Source organism: Rattus norvegicus, chromosome 1, assembly GCF_036323735.1.
Source record: "Rattus norvegicus strain BN/NHsdMcwi chromosome 1, GRCr8, whole genome shotgun sequence".
Lineage (NCBI taxonomy): Eukaryota > Metazoa > Chordata > Mammalia > Rodentia > Muridae > Rattus > Rattus norvegicus.
The window spans coordinates 252,630,655-252,653,545 of NC_086019.1; the positions used below are offsets into that span (position 1 = coordinate 252,630,655).

General features: G+C 45.1%; 1 protein-coding gene across 1 annotated transcript in view; it reads left to right on the plus strand.

The window, feature by feature from the left end:
- Abcc2 (ATP binding cassette subfamily C member 2) overlaps window positions 1-22,891 on the plus strand; it is a 58,585-nt gene that overhangs the window by 16,780 nt on the left and 18,914 nt on the right. The window contains exons 4-19 of the mRNA NM_012833.2: window positions 140-274; window positions 493-600; window positions 1,140-1,195; window positions 2,608-2,839; window positions 3,959-4,116; window positions 5,249-5,426; window positions 8,297-8,551; window positions 9,511-9,576; window positions 11,105-11,242; window positions 11,746-11,892; window positions 13,801-13,885; window positions 14,516-14,582; window positions 15,551-15,677; window positions 17,739-17,915; window positions 19,550-19,717; window positions 21,095-21,275. Coding sequence (NP_036965.1) covers window positions 140-274; window positions 493-600; window positions 1,140-1,195; window positions 2,608-2,839; window positions 3,959-4,116; window positions 5,249-5,426; window positions 8,297-8,551; window positions 9,511-9,576; window positions 11,105-11,242; window positions 11,746-11,892; window positions 13,801-13,885; window positions 14,516-14,582; window positions 15,551-15,677; window positions 17,739-17,915; window positions 19,550-19,717; window positions 21,095-21,275 — 2,278 coding nt within the window. The remainder of the gene's footprint in view (window positions 1-139; window positions 275-492; window positions 601-1,139; window positions 1,196-2,607; window positions 2,840-3,958; window positions 4,117-5,248; window positions 5,427-8,296; window positions 8,552-9,510; window positions 9,577-11,104; window positions 11,243-11,745; window positions 11,893-13,800; window positions 13,886-14,515; window positions 14,583-15,550; window positions 15,678-17,738; window positions 17,916-19,549; window positions 19,718-21,094; window positions 21,276-22,891) is intronic.

Genomic DNA, 22,891 nt, shown 5'->3' on the forward strand with positions numbered 1-22,891 from the left:
ATTCATGTCTTCTCTGCCTGGCCAAGTTAGCTTCCACAGTCCCCTCCTTCAGCTCCCATTTCCCCGATGTTCCCTGGCGGCCATCTTTCTCTGCCCTTGGTGGCGGCACTGCTCTTCTGAGTTTTACGTTTTCCTCTAGCTCCTGGTTTTGGCAGTCCAGCACAGCAGGCAATGGTGTGTACGAAAGAACTCTTGGTTCCTGTCTCTGTTCTGGATCCTCTCGGTCTTATGCGGCGTATTCCAGTTTCAGACTCTGATACGAGCACTCCTGAAGGTAAGGGGGAAAGGGAGATTCCTTCCCTACAAAGATGCTTGTTCCAGAGCCTCTGGTAGCCAATAGAGGTCAGACAGCACAGCCTCAAGCAGTCTTAGTTTGGGGATAGAGTCATGCCAAAGGGCTTAGTGAGGGCTTTCAGCCGTAAGCCCGATTGTGATAAAAGACTCTGGTTTTTTGTTTCTTTGTTTGATTGTTTGCCTATCTTGCACCCACAGGACAGCAAGTCCAACATGGCCTACTCCTACCTGTTCTTCGTCTCCTACGGTTTCCAGATTGTCCTCCTGATTCTTACAGCCTTTTCAGGACCAAGTGACTCAACACAAGTGAGACTCTACATACACTAATTCCCTATATTATTTCATTGATGGATGCCCAAGCAGAACCTTGGAGATGTCTGGGTTTCATGGAGGTCTCATGATAAGGGTAGATTGGATATCACTGACCCAAAACTCTAACATCCAAATTTCCCCCAGATTTGAAAATTTTCAAAACAAAGACTGTACAATATTAAAAATGCAAATTGGAAAAAACTTCAAAACCAGAAACATTTTCCGTCCCAAATTGCAGAGAAGAGATACTCCACCTGTAGTCTCGAATGTTTTATGTATAAACCAACAGAGTGCTGACCATGTAGGAATACTGACTTCCATAGTCACCTGTAAGTGTGCAGCACAGACGGTTAACTCTCATATCTATGCCAGAACGTCTGGTGTTAGTGCCTCGGGGTAAGCACACTGACCAGCCAGCACATGGATAATAGCTGAGTTTCTAAAGCCAGGTCTAGAAAGTCAGTGTCTAATTTTAGACCCCCACAGAGTTCTTATTTCCAACCGACTTACTTCTTGATGATTTTATTTTTCAGACTCCATCAGTCACGGCTTCCTTTCTGAGTAGCATTACATTTAGTTGGTATGACAGGTAAGCAGTGCCCGGAGTATGGGTTCCTGTATCCTGATATGCTCACTTCTTTGAAAGTGAAAATAACGCTCAATTTTAAAACAAAATGCCTCCCATGGCCTCCACTTCTCTTCGATTTAGAGTCTAAGAGTGTTAAAACGTGTAGGTCAGTTCAAGCCAGCCCTTTTGTTGGACCCATTAGAATGAGGAGGAGAAACTAGAAGGTAATCGTTTCTGAGCGTTCCATAGGAGAAACAGAAGGAGACAAGAAAGGGGTTCATGGAGGCAGGCAGTGTGGACCAGGGAGAGGGGAAGGGAGACACAGCAGCCTGGCCTATCAGAGGGTACAACGGATATCTTTGTAGTTTGTGAACCTTCTGACAGGCTGATGAGGCCCATAAGTGTTTTAGAAATATTAGACACAGGGTATAAACATGGTCAGAATATCTAAAGAGCGAGTCCGTGGGGCTGGGGAGATGGCTCGACAGCTAGGATTCTTGCTTTACTTTCAGAGGATCTGAGATAAGTTCCCAGCACACACATCAAGTGGTTCACTTCCTGTAACTGCAGCTCCCGTGGGATCTCAGGCCTCCACTCTACACAGGCACTGGCACATGTGTGCATATACATTCTCTCTCTCTCTCTCTCTCTCTCTCTCTCTCTCACACACACACACACACACACACACACACACACACACACACACGCACAGGCACACAGGCATACATGCACAGGCACACAGGCACACATGCACATACATACATAATTCAAAGCTAAAGAAAGCAAATTTGAGATATAGTAATGCACATACTTTAAAAATCAACTCATTAAATTTAAATATCTAACAACAAGGATATCCTAACTATCTATCTGATAAGAATCATAATTTGAAAGCAGCAATTACTGTGAGTTAGCTATGGAAACATCTACGGTTTCTCCTGGTAACAAAGACACCATGTTATGCTCATATTAGGAGAAAAGGCTGGATCTCAGTTATGGATTGTTACAAATAAAGGTGAAGCTAGTTTTCCATCCACATTCTCCAGCCCTGAATTGGATAGGCCCGATCTAGACATAGACTGTGAAGACAGTGGTGAGGTCACTCCATTTCCTAAGGGCATCATGGAGCTCCCTCGAGGACCTGTCAGAGTGTAGAGAGGTGGCCGGTACCTGATGGAGAAGGAGCCATAGGAGGACTTTTGATTCAATAGAGCCTCTCTCCGTCTCTTCTCCATCCTGTCTTCTAGCATATTCTCTTGTCTCTGTGCTCTCCCCCCACGCTTCTGTCAAATAAAGGACCAGGAGATGTAGACAGTGGAACAGTAGAGAAGTCCAATGCTTCATCCTCTGCCTCAGATCTGGAGGATAGGTTCTGACAGAAGCAGACTGACGTAGCCCAGAGAGACTCAGCCTGTGGACTGTTCTCATTCCAGGACTGTTCTGAAAGGTTACAAGCATCCACTGACACTAGAAGATGTCTGGGATATCGATGAAGGGTTTAAAACAAGGTCAGTCACCAGCAAGTTTGAGGCGGCCATGACAAAGGACCTGCAGAAAGCCAGGCAGGCTTTTCAGAGGCGGCTGCAGAAGTCCCAGCGGAAACCTGAGGCCACACTACACGGACTGAACAAGAAGCAGAGTCAGAGCCAAGACGTTCTCGTCCTGGTAACTTTAACTCAAGTGTCCGTGTGAATGCACTGTATGTCTCCGGCAAGAAGCAGAGTCGTTTCTGAATTTTTTTTTCTTTCCTCACATTTTCATACCATTCTATATATTTGCACTGCAGTTTACATTAGTGGGATGCACAGTTCTAATAAGGCCTGAGTGGTCGATGCATCCGTGTATAATATACTGTTGTTTCTCCTATTGAATATATTTGAAGTTTTTTGTAGTATAAAATACTAGTGATGGTGATGATGATGGTGATGATGGTGATGATGATGATGATGATGATGATGGTGGTGGTGGTGGTGGTGGTGGTGGTGGTGGTGGTGGTGGTGATGATGATGATGATGATGATGATGATAGCAGCAGCATTAGAAGAGCTAGGAGGATGGCTCAGTGACTAAAAGCATTTATCACACGAGGACTCTAGCGACCTGAGTTTGAATACCTAGATAAAAGCTAGACACCATAGTACAAGTATCTGTAATTCTAGCGTTCCTATAGGAAATGAGAAATGGAGGCAGGGCAATACGCAGAAGGTCTTTGCCAGTTAGGCAGATTGATGTAAAAGAGAAGAGACCGAAGGGTGGTCTTGATGGGTTGGGTCTTTGTTTCTTTTTGGTGGCTGGTACTGTCTCTGTGCTGAATATTGTGGTACTGCCATCATGGAGTCAGTTGTGTTAAGGTCTGGGGCCATGTTACATGCCGAGCTACAACTTCAGACCTTGGGTTTTTGAAAGTCTTTTTTTAAAAATGTAGTCAAGGCTGGCCTTGAACTCACCGTGTAGCTCAGGCTGGCCTCGAAGTCACAATCCACCTTAGCCTCCGGAGTACCGGAAGTCTGTCCATGAGTCTTTGTGATGCATTCTCTCTAGTTTACGCATCTGCTTCTCCAATCTGAAAGAGATTATGAGTTAGAAGCAGGGGAGAGAAGCAGGGAGTGTGGGCAGGAGATGAGAAGAAGATTACGACTATACAGAGAGGGTAGCCGGCTCACAGGCCCTGCTGAAGAAGCCTGGAGCCATTCCAAGCACACAGTCTTACCATCCTTGTACTGCACAACTCTGTGAACACGGTTGTTTTTTTGTTTTTTTTTTTTTTTTTCGGTCTTGTACTTAGGAAGAAGCGAAAAAGAAGTCTGAGAAGACCACCAAAGACTATCCCAAATCGTGGTTGATCAAGTCTCTCTTCAAAACCTTCCACGTAGTGATCCTGAAATCATTTATACTGAAATTAATACATGACCTTTTGGTGTTTCTGAATCCTCAGCTGCTGAAGTGAGTGCCCGGAGCTTGCTGTGCTCCCAGGATTTTCTTTGTTACCTTCCCTTCCCTTTGTATACGCAGGCAAGAGTGTTCCTTGAGTTCTCCATTTTGAAAAACACTCTGACTTTTCTTCCACTTTCTAGCTCTGAGCACACAAAAAGCACAGGGCGGCTTTCCTGATCTAAGATAATGATTCAGCCTCTCTTTCCTGTGCCCCCTCTCCCAAGAGGAGGCCATGTGCTCCTTATGCCTCTTTGCTATTAAACACGAACTCCTGTGACCTCAGCCACATCTGAGAGGTGGGTGGCATGCTTCAGGAGAGTGGCTAGCTCCACCTCTTCCCAAGCCGGCCCCTTTCTTAGAGGGTAGGGTGCTCATGACAAGGTTTTGCAATCTGTCCCTGTGTGAAATGAACAGCCAACTGGAGAGCCCTTACCTCACGTGGGTATGAGCTTGCACGGTCTGAAAATGATTTGACTAATGCCACTCCCTATGACAGAACTGAAACATTACAGTGGTAGGGGTGTGTGTGTGTGTGTGTGTGTGTGTGTGTGTGTGTGTGTGTGTGATGTGCTAGCTGACATTAAACTCATGGTTCTCCTCCCTTGGCACCTGAATACTGGGATTAGATGTCTTAGGGTTACTATTACTTCAATGAAACACCATGATCAAAAGCAAGTTGGGGAGCAAAGGGTTTGCTTGACTTTACACTCCCACATTGTAGTCCATCGTTGAGAGAAGTCAAAGCAGGGACTCAAACGGGGCAGGGGCCTTGGGGAAGATGCTGATGTGGAGACCATGAGTGGGTGCTGCCCATCGACTTGCTCCTCATGGCTTGTTCAGCTTGCTTTCCAACAGTACCCAGGACCACAGCCGAGTCGCAGTCCCATCACAGTCAGCCGGGTCCTCCCCCATCCATCACTAATTAAGAAAAAGTCCATACAGTCTTTCCTACAACCTGATCTTATGCAGGCATTTTCTTAATTGAGCTTTCCACTTCTCGACTGACTTTAGTATGTGCCGGGGACAATTCTGGTTGTTCTGTCACCGATAGTGCAAGAGTGAGGCTTTGGTTGTGCAGAGGAGGAGGAGCCCTTGGGGACCTCCTGAGTGAGTATCGATTAATCTGCTTTTGTTCCCGCAGGTTGCTGATCGGTTTCGTGAAGAGCTCTAACTCATACGTGTGGTTTGGCTATATCTGTGCAATCCTAATGTTTGCTGTGACTCTCATCCAATCTTTCTGCCTTCAGTCTTACTTTCAACATTGTTTTGTGTTGGGAATGTGCGTACGGACAACCGTCATGTCTTCGATATATAAGAAGGTAAGCGATCATGTCAAGCATAGCCAAAACAAAAATAAAAACATAAGACGTGTAATAAACATGAGCAGTTACTCCAAGATTGAGGAAAATTGGATGGAAGTGAAATTTAACGTCGACACTTAATTCTTATTAGTTATAAGATTTCCCTGAGTGCATCTTTGAAGTCAAAACACGAAATGTGTTCTTGATACTGAGCATCCTAGGGAGAGGCTGCCCGGGGTCTGCTGTTCAGCCCTGAAGCCTTAGATGCTTGTTCTCCTTGCCTCTCCTGACAAAATCAAAAAGTCTCAGGAAATGAGGTAAAGTCAGAAAAAAAGATGCTGGGTTTTTTTTTTCTACCTTTAGCAGTTACCAAATCTTTCCCTTCATGTTTACTTGTTTACCTATTTTAACTACAGTCTCTCATTACCGAGGTTTGAGAGGTATTCCATGTGCTTGAGATGACCTTGCTCACCTATCCTCTGATACATAGTTTTTAAAATTACAGTCATTCATTCATTCAATCATTCATTCATTCATTTATTTTTGTGACTGTTTATATGAGTATGTGTGCATGTTAGGTATATGTGTGTATGTGGGGGTGGGTAGATATGCGTGTGTGTGTGTGTGTGTGTGTGTGTGTGTGTAGGTGAGAAGACAACTTGCAAGAGTTGGTTCTCTCCTCCCACTGTGTGGGTTCTGATGATCAAACCCTAGGTTATCGGGTCTGGAGGCAAATGTTTTTACCTGGTGAGCCCTGATATTGATCAATTAAAGCAACAGGACAGACCTTTAGGACACAGTATCTACTTTTTTTTTTAATTCTAATTTGTGGCAAGTTGGTGCTAAAACCAATCACAATATACAGTATCTCATTGTAGTCCAGGCTGGCCTGGAGCTTCCTATGTAGCCCAGGGTGGCTCTAAGCTTGCAGCAGTACTCTTGCCTTAGCCTCCTGAGTGCGATTACAGGTGTGACCGACTGTAGACAGTGCGTAAGGCCTAGTAAGGGGCAGGGCTATGAGTATTAGTCTCCTGCTCTGTCTAACATGGAAGCCAAAAGGCTATGTCTCGAGGTCCAGGCACGTGAACTTACCTGCAAGCAGGAGAGGGAGCATAGTATTCCAGATGTGTGAGCGCCACGGCTTCCCTCTGCATTCTAAAATCTCATGTTCTCCTCCATAATGCCTACAGCCTCCTTGTAAGACTGTGGCTGGAAACAAGTCAGTCACAGGAAGACTAACTTACCACCTACAAGGAGGTGGTGAGATGGCTCAGCGGGTAAAGATGCCTGCCACCAAACTGATGACCGTGTGACCTTACACACACACACACACACACACACACACACACCACAGACATACACACACACACATACACACACACACCACACAGACATACACACACATACACCCACACACACACACCACAGACATACACACACACACACAGACTCACACACCACAGACATACACACACACATACACACACACACCACAGACATACACACACACAGACATACACACACAGACACACACAGACATACACACACACATACACACACATATATACACACAGAGACATACACACAACACACACCACACAGACATACACACACACATACACACACATATATACACACAGAGACATACACACACACACACCACAGACATACACACACACATACACACACACACCACACAGACATACACACACATACACCCACACACACACTCCACAGACATACACACACACACAGACACACATAGACATACACACACACACAGACACACATAGACATACACACACACACATACACAGACACACACACATACACACACACACCACACAGACATACACACACACATACACACACATATATACACACAGAGACATACACACACACAGACACACACACATATACACTCACACACACAGACACACACACAGACATACACATACAGAGACACACACATACAGACACATACATACACACATACACACGCACAGACACACACAGACACACACACATATACACTCACACACACAGACACACACACAGACATACACATACAGAGACACACACATACACACACATACATATGCACAGACACACGCACAGACACACACACAGACATACACATACAGACACACACACATACACACACATACATACACACAGACACACGCACAGACACACACACATACACACACATACATACACACAGACACACACACAGACATACACATACAGACACACACATACACACACATACATACACATAGACACACACACACATACACATACAAATAAAGCACAATACGAATGTTAAGTCTACAAGACAAGGATCTACAATGCTGTCTTCCTCCTTCTGTCCTTTCATCCCTGCTTTCCTCATTTTCTTCCTCCCTCCTGTACTGAACGTCCCGTGATACAATAGTGAAATGGGTAAATGGAGACCTTATCCTCACAGCTCACAACTGATAAATTAGAGAAAAGCAAAGCAACAATGGTTGATTATAATTAAGGTAAATAAAGAGTTAACTACAGGACATTGTACTGGTACACAAAAGAAATAACTCTTGTAAGTTTGGGAGACTGGCAAGTCATTTCAAAAGTTGCATTTAAGTTGACACAAAGAATAGACGAGAATTTGGGGGGCAAAGAGATGTGTGGTGGGTGGGATTTAATGAAGGGGAAAATAAGAGGAGCTGATGGTCAAGAACGAGATACCATACTGTATTGGAGTTTGGACTCCGCGGCCATCATCCCATGGAGAAGCTATGTGTATATGGAACCCATCCTTGTGTTGTCTCATTTCCTCAGTCCTCATCTGTTCCCTGGCATCTTTGGTCTTATCCGCTGACTGAAATCCTAATCTTTTTCTTTAGGCATTGACCCTATCTAACTTGGCTAGGAAGCAGTACACCATTGGAGAGACGGTGAACTTGATGTCTGTAGATTCCCAGAAGCTAATGGATGCGACCAACTACATGCAGTTGGTGTGGTCAAGTGTTATACAGATTACTTTGTCCATCTTCTTCCTGTGGAGAGAGTTGGGACCGTCCATCTTAGCAGGTGTTGGGGTTATGGTTCTCCTAATCCCAGTTAATGGAGTTCTGGCTACCAAGATCAGAAATATTCAGGTAAAGGAATAGTCACCCGTTGGCATGTCTCTTTTTAACATCTAAACTCTGGCTTTTGCTACTAATTCCCAGAAGGAGCTGGGGAAGGGCAATGTTATGGAGGACTTTCTATCATCCCAAAAGTACCTAGCTTGTTGATCTTTCCTTTCAGCCTCTAACTGCTCACTCAGTATATAATTTTTCCATCTGGTTCTGCTGAGCTTCCTTAAAAGTGATTTAAAAAAAAAACCTGTCTCTCCATCACATAACAAGATAAACCACCCCCCACCCCCTGCCCCATAGCAGTCACATCGGTAGTCTCAACTTTCCGTTTATGTCTTGACAATCACCCCGCCATTGTACCTCTTCCAGAATCACAAATCTCATATGTAGGCTCCCTAGTGTAGGGGATTTATTCCCTCACTTGTTTTTGTATTTATTGAAGAGCAAATACTGTCTTAAGACTCTTTACTGCGTGTCTTACCAAGGGCACCCCAACAAATCAAACATCTCGTGGGCATTGTACTCTACTTCTAGGGTGGAGAGACAGACAGCAAAGAAACGAGTCAACTCCCGATGAGTACTACACAGAGAACCAATTGTAACATAGTCATGAGTGGGTAGATATTGTCAATGAGGAGGTCCGAGGAGTCCTCTGTGAGGTGGGCATCTAAAGCCAAGCTCTGAATGACACGAGGGAAGGAGCCTTGCCAACAGCCATGGAACAGGCTGAGGAGGGTGCAGAGGATAAAGGAGGATGGGTAGCAACTAGCTTGGCATAGTCAAGGGTCAGAGAGAGGGTAGGGAGAGAGGGGACAGAATTGGAAACAGTGAGAGTTGAAGAGAAATAAATGCCATCCCTGCACACCTCAAGTTCAGATTAAATGGCAGCCAGTTTCCTCAGGGCCCTCCATCAGCAGCAAACCTGAGCCCTCTCTCCCAGAAGTACATTTGGGTTTTGTCTTTCCGTGTCTTGGCAGGTCCAAAATATGAAGAATAAAGACAAACGTTTAAAAATCATGAATGAGATTCTCAGTGGAATCAAGGTAAGAAGAAGAATACAACCGGTGACGGTTTCAGACTATTGAGTGCCACAGGACTCCTGATTCCTTTACCTACAGGTCTCCAGTTTCCTCTTCTGTTCCTTCTGGATACTCTTGAAACTCGATTTCTATTTATTTGCCCCAAATGATTCTTTTTTACATTTACCATAGAAAAATTTTTAAAAATTAGTTTATTTTATAATTTTATAAATAACAAATTTTGATTATATTTACCCTACACACACACACACACACACACACACACACACACACACACAATTCTCAATTCTCTTATCCCCTTCTGCTCCCTCTGACCCCTTACTTCTAGATAGCTCCTCCTTAATTCCCTATCTTTAAAAAGAACCATATAACCCACTGAGTTTAACTCGGATTATTTGCATGTACACAGCTACATGGTTATGGAAATGTATCACTGGCCACACACCTGAGGAAAAATGACTTCTGATCCCCCAGTAGCCATTAACTACCACTAGCTCCTCAGCTTAGGGTGAGACCTATGTGCCCTCCCTATGCCTGGGGAACTGCTGACACGATCCATCAGTAGATAATGACAGCGGCTGTCCGTTCATGAGTGTACTGTCCGTGTCACGTATAGAAACCAGTGCTTTGCAGTGCCCTCCCCATCACTGGCCCTTACATTATGTGACGTCCTTCCGTGATGCTCACTGGGCCATGGGGGTAGGAGGATGGTGATTTAGAACCACCAGTTAGGGCTGAGCACCACTCAGCACTCACTTGTTCTTAGCACTTTGATTAGTTGTGAGTGTCTGCATTAACCGCCACCCCTGCAAAGAGGAGCTTCTCTGACGTAGGTGAGGGCCACACCCACCTATAGGTGTGAAGGGAAAGATGATTGATAAGTCCATTCAGCAAAGCGGGTCCCCCAAGATATTGACCTCCACAGACATCTCTCTCTCTCTCTCTCTCTCTCTCTCTCTCTCTCTCTCTCTCTCTCCTCTCTCTCTCTCTCTCCCCCTTCCCCTCCTCTGCCCCCTCCCTCTCCCCCTCCCTCCTGTGTGTGTGTGTGCGCGCTCATGCATTTGAAGTACAAGTGCCCATGAAGCCATGGGTCTCAGACCCCTTGGAATTGTTCTAGTTTCTTCAAGCTCAGATAATCTTAGGATCACCCCTAAGGATAATCTGTCACCTCCTTTATCCACTCTGTCAGCGAACCCTTCCCCAGAGCTTCTGTTTCCTGTTGCCTACAAAGGTGGGGTGACTAATACACCTTGATTCGCCCAGAAATTTCCAACTTTTAACATATGGAGTTCTATGTCTTGGCACCTTATTTGAACGGGCAAAACCAAGACAGTTTATTTAAAAAAATTAATTGATTAGCAGGTTGACAATAAATACAGGCTACCTCTCTATTAACCTACTAAAAGTTCATAATCTAGGTTTCCAGCCCCCAAATTTTTGGTAGCTGATCCTAAAATAAGGGCAGACCGTATGTATGTACCCGTGCCTTTCCAGGAGACAATGTTGAGTTCGCCATTCTCTGACCCATTAGATCCTGAAATACTTTGCCTGGGAACCTTCATTTCAAGAGCAAGTCCAGGGCATTCGGAAGAAAGAACTCAAGAACTTGCTGCGGTTCGGCCAGCTGCAGAGTCTGCTGATCTTCATTTTACAGATAACTCCAATCCTGGTGAGCAGAGTAAGGGTGTGGACCGAGGTCGTAGTCTGGAAAGGAAAGTCTGTTCCAAGGAGAGTCCAAGCATCTGTAGATTAGATCCCCAACTTCAGGGGATTCGCTCCTCCTTCCTCAAACTTGTCACCGCCCCTACGACTCCGACTCTAGTTCTACCCTGTGGGTGACCGGCAGCCACTAGTGAGGTTTCAGAACGTTCATCAGGAATATGGCCTCCAAGAATGATTTGCACAAGACTTGTCTTTACGGGGGAAGCGATGTGGGGGTAGTGAAAGGGACGGAAGACCCAAGCTCTGACCCTAGCAATCCAGTCATTGCCTCTGTCACCTTGGAAGGGATCCTTCTTCCTCTAATGGGGCCAAACATCTTATGGGTAATGGGAAGACATTGGGATCACCCCTAAGGTTCCTTCAACTCTGATATACAGTGTCCCTGAAATTTTGTACAAAGGTGTCTGGACCATTTTGGTAGTGAGTTTCTGATGACCTAACTCTTCCCAGGTGTCTGTGGTCACATTTTCTGTCTATGTCCTGGTGGATAGCGCCAATGTTTTGAATGCGGAGAAGGCATTTACCTCCATCACCCTCTTCAATATCCTACGCTTCCCTCTGTCCATGCTTCCCATGGTGACCTCATCGATCCTCCAGGTACACGGGAACTCCCCTGAGAACTGCTTAATGGCCCTACAGTGAGACCGCTAGCTTACTGTATCTCATGCCTAGCATCTGCAGCTAAGTATTAAAAGTCCGTCTGATTTCTGAAAACATGGTTTGATCTCAGTAAAATCCTAAACTCTCTGAGCCCCAGTTTGTCTCTCTGGCTAAAATGTGGGTCATTACACTGACCTCACGCACTTCACAGAGACTACTGAGACAGCCAAGGAGACTCGACTTACTCCACCCGCCACCCGCTCAGACCCTTTTTCCTAGATGAGTTTCTGGTTTGTTTTTCTAAAGCGAAGGGCATAGTGACACAGCATTAAGTAAATATGGCACCAAAGAAGGGAAAAGACTTTGACTTTGCATGAACCTATGTGCTAATAAGTTTGAGAGCCTCACGCTGACTTAGTAAAGCTTGCATGAGCCTGAGACACCGTTGTATGTTCTGAGAACTTACCACAGTCACTGAGTACATGGGTACCATGGACTAGACTTCAAGAGGAAGTCTGCAGTGCAGATAGGAGACTGATGACAGGACTGGAACCTTGGGCTTTGGTGTTGACTTGCATTCATTTGAGAGGTAGCCAGATTCAGACACCTCTGGCCATAAGGACTGAGGTCAAAGAGAAGGCCTTCCTGTCTTCAAGGGCATTTGGCCAGTGAGGAAACAGCACCCTCTTTTTAGATATAGTTTATTGCATATGCAACAAAAGTCAGATCAGTAAAGGTGTTCACGCCTTCACTCTTTCACACGATGTAACTCTGAACTGAAAAGGGTCTGGTTGGGGGGCTGGAGAGATGGCTCAGCGGCTAAGAGCACTGACTGCTCTTCCAGAGGTCCTGAGTTCAATTCCCAGCAACCACATGGTGGCTCACAACTATCTGTAATGGGATCTGATGCCATCTTCTGGTGTGTCTGAAGACAGCTACACTGTATAAATAAATGAACTGAAAGGAAGGAAGGAAGGAAGGAAGGAAGGAAGGAAGGAAAAAAAGGAGGAAGGAAGGAAGGAAGAGAAAGAAAGGCAAAAGAAAAGATGGTGTGGTAATATCGGCAGTAGGGCAATCTGCTTCTCAGGTGCTGATCCATGAGGCAGCTGACTAGTTAAGGTTTCATACTTCAGCAGAGCTTAGATATCTGTGAGAAACAATACTAGAAAGTAGGAAGGACAATGCATCTTGAAAGCCTCCCAGCAGTGTGGGTGCTCCTTGAAAGCTTCCCAAGTCTTCATGGTCTAGCAACCTCAGAGTGTTATGCCACTACTTAGACCAGCTAAGGTTTAATCTTTGGCCAGCCTTGCTATAGAGAATACTGTAGCAGATCAGCTACAATACTGGATGGTTCATCAAGACATAGACTCAATCAAATAGGGGTAAGACTGAGGCCCTGTTACCAGAAGTAGGTATAAGTTAGGGTTCTGTCACAGAAGAAGGTGGTAGACAGTTTTTGGAAATAAGTCCAAAGTTTGGATCCAAAGAGCGACAGAGTTGAATTACCCAAGTCTCTGAGAGCTGACATACTGTCTTTATATACTTCTGTCTAGTGTGGGATGGCTTGCAGGGCTGAGGTATGGCTGAGTCTGTGGTAGTGGTCAGGAGGTTCCAATTTTGGCAAAGTCGTGGTCCTTTCTTACCCCTTAGTTTTGTTTCCATAGGACCAATTCTTTATCATTAAATGATGCTTTTATTTAGTCTTTGAATTTTTCATATAATAGATCTTGAGTTTATTCTTTCCCTCCCCCAACTCCTTCCAGATTCTCTCCTATCTCCCTACCCACCCAACTTCATGAAAAACCAAATCAAACCAAAGCAAGTACAAAGCCCATGGAGTCCAACTTGTGTTGGCTGTGTTACTGGGTTTTCTCGCTCCTGATTGTCTTGTGTGCCCTTCTCTAGGCCAGTGTTTCTGTGGACCGGCTGGAGAGGTATTTGGGAGGAGACGATTTAGACACATCTGCCATTCGCCGCGTCAGCAATTTTGGTAAACAAATGTGGAAGTTATTCCCACAGATTATTCATAGTACTGGCACCAGACTGTAGGCAGGGCTTAAGCACAGCAACGAATGAAAAGAAAGAGCTAGGGAATCCACTTTGAATTGCATTTGTCTTGTATAATAAACAGTACAAACTGTGTTCTCACTTAAAGAAAAGTGCTTAGCCAGACTTCAAAGCAAAACAGCTATTTTTGAGATAAGCAGGGAGTCCTGCAAGGGACCCAGGAAACAGAACTCAAGACTGGAGCCAAGTGCGGGGATTGGGAAGGTAGCTTGAGGTGGGTTCTGAATCAGAAGGCGCCCACTGGAGTCCAATATGGGGAGGGGTCAAATAAGACCATAGAACTCACGTAGACGACTAGGTGTTAGAGGACTGGGGTAGGGTGGGAGTGGTGCTGTGGCCGTATTGGGCATGGGGTTGGGGGTGGTCAGGGCATCTAGAGGTCCAAGGAATTTGAGTCCCCAAGTTTTGGTTCATTGTCCCCTGCTAGTATACGCTCAACACCTGATTTCAGGGGCTGACAGATAAATCAGAAACATGTGGGCTAAGGAAAGACGGACAGTCATGAGTACCTCCATGTAACTAAAAGAGAGGGCCTTTTCCCTCCTCCCAATAGATAAAGCTGTGAAGTTTTCAGAGGCCTCTTTTACTTGGGACCCGGACTTGGAAGCCACAATCCAAGAGTGAGTTCATCTCCCCTTGCTTTCCAGCTCTTCCTCAGGGTCCTCCTGCCCTACCCTGTTCTCAGAAGACTCTATTCAGTGGGACACCAGAAAAGACTGTATGTTGTATTCATTTGGATACTAGTTTAGGCTATCCCCTGGAGGAGTGAGCTGAGTTAACTATCCCGAGCCTCTCCCCGTGGTTCTATTTCCTATCTGCTTTCATGCTGCAAGTCCATGTGTCTGCAGTTAAAATTTCATGAAGTATTCATTCCTCCAGATACTGGCTGGAGAAAGGGCACGCACTTCCTCAACTTTAGAATCTAGCTTTTCTCCCCAGTCTAGACAATGGGACCTAGATTCAGTCCTGTGGCTAGAGATGCCTTCCAGTTCAGAACCTGTATGTTCTTTCACCCCAAGGAACCAACTCCATGACTTCCCAACCTCTCTCCTATCCCTATAGCCTTGAAGTGCACTCTGGGGTCAGCACCAGGATTGGTCAGAGCAGCAGTCACTGCTCGAACCTTCCCAGCCCAAAGCTTTCCTTCGCAGTTTGCAGAGAGGAAACCAGACACCGTTCCTGCTCCACTGCTGCAGCCCAGAGGAGGTTGGGAAAGGCGATGTGGCAGTTTCCTGATGTCCCCAGTGCTTTAGGAACTCAAATAGTCATGGCACAAAGAGTTCCCAGGATTCTAACCCAGTCAGTGTAGAGGAATCAGATCTAAGAGAACTTTCTCCCCCTAGGAGAACATTTACTGTTGCAAATGCACCTTTGATGGGAACTTATTTTCGATAAGTAGAACTCATTCTTCAGTGTCTGAGGACTTAGCAGTAATAAAGAAGGACTTCGAGATCCCATACATCCACGGCAAAGTTTCTAGTCTTGATGGGAAAGCCATCTAAAATGAGATTTCACAAAGAGTCAGAGAAACGCCTTGTATGACTGCCCCCACCCACTCATGTCCTTCAAAAACATTTCTCTCTTTCAGTGTGAACCTGGACATAAAGCCAGGCCAACTGGTGGCTGTGGTGGGCACTGTAGGCTCTGGGAAATCCTCTTTGGTATCAGCCATGCTGGGAGAAATGGAAAACGTTCACGGGCACATCACCATCCAGGTGAGTGGAAGTGGAATGGAGAAGACCTCAGACCCCAAATCAGGCCTTAGTGTGGTTACCTCAGTTGGGTCTTAGAGACATCTGACGCAATTCTAAACTGTAGACTCTCTGCCTCTCTCCAGCCTTATACAGTCAGACTCTGGAGAAAGAACCCAAGACTCTGTGGTTTTCATGAGCTGTCAATGTGAATTGTACATGCATACCGGGTTATTTAAACCGTTGACTAGAGGTGTCTTCCTTCACAGTACAGCATTTCTGTTGTAAATGTGTGTGTGTGTGTGTGTGTGTGTGTGTGTGTGAAAACCTCACATCTGTAAAACTATGCAATTAACGTAAAAGGACCTAGGAAAAAGTGGTAACAGATTACTAAAAACTTAATTTTGTGGGGCAGGAGAGATGGCTCAACGGTTACGAGAGCTTGCTGCCCTCATAGAGGACGGGGTTTGGTTCCCAGCATCCACATGGTGGCTCACCACCTTCGGTGACTCCCCTTTCAGAGGACCTAATACTTTCTTCTGGCCTCTCCGGACACAAGATACGCGTGTGGTACACAAACGCACACACAGGCAAAACACTTAAAAGACTTAGAAATAAAATAAGACTTCAAACGTCAAAAAGCTTTACTTTGTAACCAGAGTCCCAATAAGAAGCAATAAAACCAGCAAGAACAGCAAAGTCAACACTGGCGTTTGTACCCAACATAGTTAAGTCTCTTACCCTCCCAGTGGTAGGAACTGAACCCAAAGCCTTGTAGAAATGAGGCAAATGATCTCCCTCTGAGCTATATCCCAACTGACTCCTTGCTTTGACACCTCCCACCCCTGTGTGTGTGTGTGTGTGTGTGTGTGTGTGTGTGTGTGTACCTGTACCTCAGTGTGCATGTCAAGGTCAGAAGACAACGTCAAATGTCTCTGTTGTTGTTCACTACTGCATATACGTTAGCTGACCCACAAGCTTCCAGAACGGTTTCTACTGTGTCTGCTTTCCAAGTCCCCTGAGGAACACTGGTGTGACTGACACATACTATTGTGTCCAGCTTTTCATGGGTTTTGGAACTAACCATTTCTACCAGCCCCCTTTTCTTGCATTTTGTTTTAAAACACGTTGGAGCCTGCCTTCCTCTGCAGTGCAAGCTGGCCTTGAATCTGTGGTGTCTTCCCTCAGCCTCCTGAGTGGCTTTCACTTCGGGCTTGTGGCACAGTGCCCAGCACACCTTCTTCTTCGAGAGCTACATCTTTAAGTAGAAGTCCTAAGACACAACGTTAAGTTTCGCGTGTCTGTTTGAAAACAGAAGGAAGTGATGTCGTGGAAATTTCATGGACTCTCTGAGCGTCTTGAGAGTTAGATTTACAGGAAGTCATAAGTAATTTTCAATCATTAAACCAGCCACTATTTGGACCCGAGAGATCTTTTTAGCACCTTCTAAGGCTTACCTTTTAATTATGAGAAAGTTCGCACGAGATGCTTCACCTTAACCTGCTTGGGAAATCAAACATTTCTTCTTTCACAGTATGCAGAGATCATGCCAGTGTTTATCAGTCTCCAGGGAGCCATATGCATTTAAAAAGCATGCTGTAACGGAGAGGAGTGCAGAATAACTGTCTCCTAACTCCTTTTAGGAGACCTTTTATCGCTAACTTTCAATTCAGTCATTTCTCAAAAGCAGTCCTTTACCAGTCTCTATCCTTTTACTGTGTTAATTTCAATCTCTTGGATTTTTCTCCCCAGGGTGTCATCTATGCCATTTGAAAGAACTAACATTCTATTAGTTCTAATCAAGTCATTGGATTAGACTAAACCCCTATTCCTAGCAGCATGTACATGCCTTTTGGTTTTCAAAACCATGGCAAGATAACGATCGTATAAAAAGACATGCGGGGAAGAGGATGTTTAATGGTAGGAGGTTGGTCTTACTTTCCAGTCAGCAAAATTAATAAACACCAGATATTTAGGGAGCCTATAATATAGCCCTTAAAACCTAAGCGTTGCTTGTTCCTTGCCACTGTCCAGCCTCCATTTTTGTAAGAGTGACTGTCAGATGGTCTGCTCCTTTCCATTTAGGGATCCACAGCCTATGTCCCTCAGCAGTCCTGGATTCAGAATGGAACCATCAAAGACAACATCCTGTTTGGGTCCGAATACAATGAAAAGAAGTACCAGCAAGTTCTCAAAGCATGCGCTCTCCTCCCAGACTTGGAAATATTGCCTGGAGGAGACATGGCTGAGATCGGAGAGAAGGTACTTGGGGCAAGGAACCTTGAAGGGTACAGAAATCATTGAAGAAAAACAGTGTCTTAGTCAGGGTTTCTATTCCTGCACAAAACATCATGATCAAGAAGCAAGTTGGGGAGGAAAGGGTTTATTCAGCTTACACATTCACATTGCTGTTCATCATCAAAGGGAGTCAGGACAGGAACTCACACAGGGCAGGAACCTGGAGGCAGGAGCTGGTGCAGAGGGCATGGAGGGGTGCTGCTTACTGGCTTGCTCCCCTTGGCTTGCTCAGCCTGCTTTCTTAACAAACCCAAGACACCAGCCCAGGGATGGTACCACCCACAATGAGCCCTTCCCTCTTGATCACTAATTGAGAAAATGCCTTACAGCTGGATCTCATGGAGGCATTTCCTCAAAGGAGGCTACTTTCTCTGTGATGACTCCAGCTTGGGTCAAGTTGACACAGGAAACCAGCCAGTACAGGCAGTGAGGACAGTAGTGAAAACACGTGCTGATAAATCACGATAGTTACAAACAAGCAAAACATGTCTGTATGGCTGCATACTTTATATAAATAACTGGTTTTTTTGTATGTGTTTTGAGTCATGGTCTAACTATGTAGCCTTGACTGACTTGGAGCTTGCTAGTCTAGGCTAGCCTCAAACTCTTGCTAGTCCAGGCTGAGCTCAAACTCACAGATCCACCTATGTCTGCTACCTGGGATCAAAGGCCTGCATCACCACAACTGACTTCCAACTTTTTAAACTTGGGACCTGGAAGCAAATACAAGAATCTGTAATAAAAAATTGATTTTAATAACTATAGTATATCCATTGGATAGACATACCATAATTTACTTAGACATTTTTTGGTGACTAGATGTTTAAAATATTTTTACCTTTTCTCCCCTTTGTAAAAAATGAACACTGGGCTGGAGAGATGGCTCAGTGGTTGAGAGCACTGACTGCTCTTCCAGAGCTCCTGAGTTCAAATCCCAGCAACCACATGGTGGCTCACAACCATCTGTAATGGGATATGAAGCCCTCTTCTACTGTGTCTGAAGACAGTTACAGTGTATTATACATAATAAATAAATAAATCTTTAAAAAAATGAACACGCGGGTTGGGGATTTAGCTCAGTGGTAGAGCGCTTGCCTAGCAAGCTCAAGGTCCTGGGTTCGGTCCTCAGCTCTGATTAAAAAAAAAAAATGAACACAACAATCGATTTTTAAAGTGAACATAAACCGTAAGGCGGGCGTTGGTCTAAGGGATTCCCTTACACCCTCCTAGAGACAAGGATCTTGAGACACCAGAGATGAGTGAAGAAACAGCTCCAGAGTTGTCTTTTCCTTTCAGCCAGACTCGGCTGACTGAACAATTATTTAGTGACAGGTCCCCTGCCTTACATTAGGGCCACTTGCCCACAGGGCGGAAAGTGTCAGAGTGTTAAATAACCAAACTGCATGCATGAAAAGTCGGACAGGACTTAATTATTTGGGCTAAAGTTATTTGAATAGAAGTGACTTGTTTGTATAAAGAAACAGAACATGTTCAAGCCTTAACACCTTATTGAGCAAATGTCTTCTTTTCACCCCTCCCAAGCAGACGGGTGAAGTAGGTCTCAGAGCGTTGGTTAATACAATCCCTTTCCTCCTCAGGGGATAAATCTCAGTGGTGGTCAGAAGCAGCGAGTCAGCCTGGCCAGAGCTGCCTATCAAGATGCTGACATCTATATTCTGGACGATCCCCTGTCGGCTGTGGATGCTCATGTGGGAAAACACATTTTCAACAAGGTTGTGGGCCCCAACGGCCTGTTGGCTGGCAAGGTGAGGAGGTGTTCAGTGATGAGGGCAGGAGGGGAGGGGTGATAAGGGCAGGAAAGGAGGGCTTGGAGTGAGTCAGACACATCTGGAGGAGTAGCATTGTCCTGAAGAAGATGTTCTTGCCTATCTTCTTCCTGTCAGACTAGTTTGAGTTAATGTCTGTCCCTTGAAGGCTCCCATTATGAACTCATGGCCTAGACTGAAACTGGTTCTAACAGGCTTTCTCTCTTGTTCTGATACTGGGGTGGGGGGGAGTTAGACCTGTGGTTAGAACAAGGAATATCTATCTTTGCCCCTCTGTTGATGGTAGCATTTTCCGTAGCAATAGGCAGGGAGAGTCTAACCGTATTTGGCTTACTCCCTTCAAGATTTCTTGAATGCTGCTAGGCAGAGGGTGACAGGGCTGACGGGGCAGCCTGCTGTCCTACTGAGGCTCTCTGCCTCTGTGTTAAGCTCCGTAGGTCTGCAGGTATTCCCTCCCCTCCTGGTCTTAGTCCAGCCTTGTCCCTAAGACTTTCTAGGTTTCATTCACTCATGAACTGACATCTTACCCCATGGTTTGTTGGAAAAACAAAACAAAGAAACAAAAGCTGTCTCAATGACACTCTACATAACCAGCATTGGAAATTTCGGAGGAATCCCCATGTTTTACCAAGGAACTTGGGAAAGGGACAGAGATATAAGGGATAGAATCTCCTAGATATTTCAGTTAAGAAGACTCTAGTTGCCGTTGCACGGCGAGGCAGAGGGCTAGCGCAGTGGGCCCAGGTAATCTCTCAGAAGCCCATTACAACCCTGCATGCTCTCATTCGACTTCCTCATTGACTGACCCGTCTTTCTGGGAGTTGAGTTCCTGTCTCAACAATCAACATAGAATTACAAAGTGTGTCAACTCTCCAACACCAGAAAGGTCTGGGTAAAAATGACGTCTCTTTCCTCACGGTATCCCTAACTTACTAAAAGGTCTGGGCAGTTCTTTCCCATACGGTTGACTAGCTATCTAGGTAAGGGAAAGTCTAGTAAGTGAAAAGGAATAATTAACCAGTAATCTTTCTATAAGGATAGGCGTTGGTCTAAGGGAGTCTCTCAGCTCGGTGTTGTTGTTCAGGAACACGGAAGGCAGCATACGTCAGTAAACCTCATGACGCTATAGGAAAATAATTACGCATAGACCCATGACGCTAGGTGTCTCCTTTCACCCACAGGGTAATGTTTTATGCTGGGAACAGAACGTAAAGTGAAATGGGTCAAGTGGTCGAGGCCCGCGTTCTAAAGCAAAGCTCCCACTACGGATTGACAAGCTCTCTCTCTCTTTTTAGAGCAATCCAGGGACATTGGTGAGCCTGGAATCCTCAAAGCAACTTGATTTTGTTTTCACAGACGAGAATCTTTGTTACTCATGGTATTCACTTCCTTCCCCAAGTGGATGAGATTGTAGTTCTGGGGAAAGGCACCATCTTAGAGAAAGGATCCTATCGTGACCTGTTGGACAAGAAGGGAGTGTTTGCTAGGAACTGGAAGACCTTCATGAAGCATTCAGGGCCTGAAGGAGAGGCCACAGGTATATAAGCAGGGTTGGAACAGGATGGAACTTGGGGTCTTAGTGGGGCAGTAAGCCAGTACCTATATCCAGAGTTATTTAGTGTCCAGTGAATTACATTTGGAACTAAATGCCCCAGAGATTCAAACTCCATTCCTCTGTGCTCTGGGTCTCTATAAAGAAACATAGAGGACTGGAGAGATGGCTCAGAGGTTAAGAGCACTGACTGCTCTTTCAGAGGTCCTGAGTTCAAATCCCAACAACCACATGGTGGCTCACAACCATCTGTAATGGGGTCCGATGCCCTCTTCTGCTGTGTCTGAAGCTATAATATACCCATATACATAATATATATGTAGATATATATATATCTTAAAAAAAAGAAACATAGAAAGTAAAACTCTGTGTCTGGGTCAAATGAGTGGGACTTTCTACTTTGCTGCCTCTGGCATGCAATCAAAAGGAAAAAAAAAAACCCTTCAGCATGTACAACGGAATGTTTGAATTTGTGGGCCCCTATTGGCCGGCAGGTGGGAGGGAGCAATGATATAGGGCATCCACCTAGAGGGATGACAAGCTCCCGTTTACTCAAATTAAACACCCTACCCAAACTGCTTCCAATTCATAAATCCTGGACAGCTTAACAGGATGGTAAAATTCTGAAAATCTTTAACAAAGGAATATTGATTAATACATTAAATATTACTGTGTGTTTGAACCATAGAAACAATTCCTACCACCATTGTGCTCCCACCACCATTGTGCTCCCACCACCATTGTGCTCCCACCACCACCATGGCTCACTCATTAGCCATGGTTAGCATCTGAGCCTGTTTACTGTGACTCTTTCCAAGGGTCTCACAATAGTTGTACTGGGTACAGCATCAGGTGGTGGTCACAAATGAGAGGTCAGGATTTGGAGAGGCGGGGAGGCTTGGAAAAGTATTCCAGAAATTGTTGGGAGGTCATTTCTGAGCAATTATGTAAGGCCCTGAGCATAGCATGTTATTTTGTTGGTTCTGGGACTTGGAATTTAATTGGAATGAGGGGAGGGGAAAGTAAGTTGTATTGATATTGACAATGTATATTAAATTCCTATAAGCTGCTATAACAAAGTAACTTAAACTAGAGAGTTTAAACAAAAACGAATTTGTTGTCTGTACTTCTAGAAGCTATACAGGCACTATCAAGGTGACAGCAGAATCCTTAAGGGACTAAAGAAGAAAACACACACACACACACACACACACTCTCACACACACACACACACACGTGCGCACACACGAGTACTCACATACACCATTTCCCCCTCCCAACTCCCTTTCCTCCCTCCAACCCTTTAGTACCAGCCGTAGTTTCTTTCTTGTTGAGTGGGTGAGAGTTAAGGTCAACTAGAGGGCTTCTGGTTACTGCCGAGGTTTACCAGCCACTGCTTCGCCTCAGGATTGTCATGCTATGCCTGTCGCCACTGTGCCGAGCTGGATAGGACTATTGGTTGCTTCCCTCCCTTGGAAGCTTGCATGTACCTTCCGGTACCATGAAAGCCAGTTCTCAGGCAACTCTCCCTATGGAGTGGCTGTTTGACCGCTAGGTATCAAGTCTACAGTGATGTTTACGGTATGATATTTTATTATTAT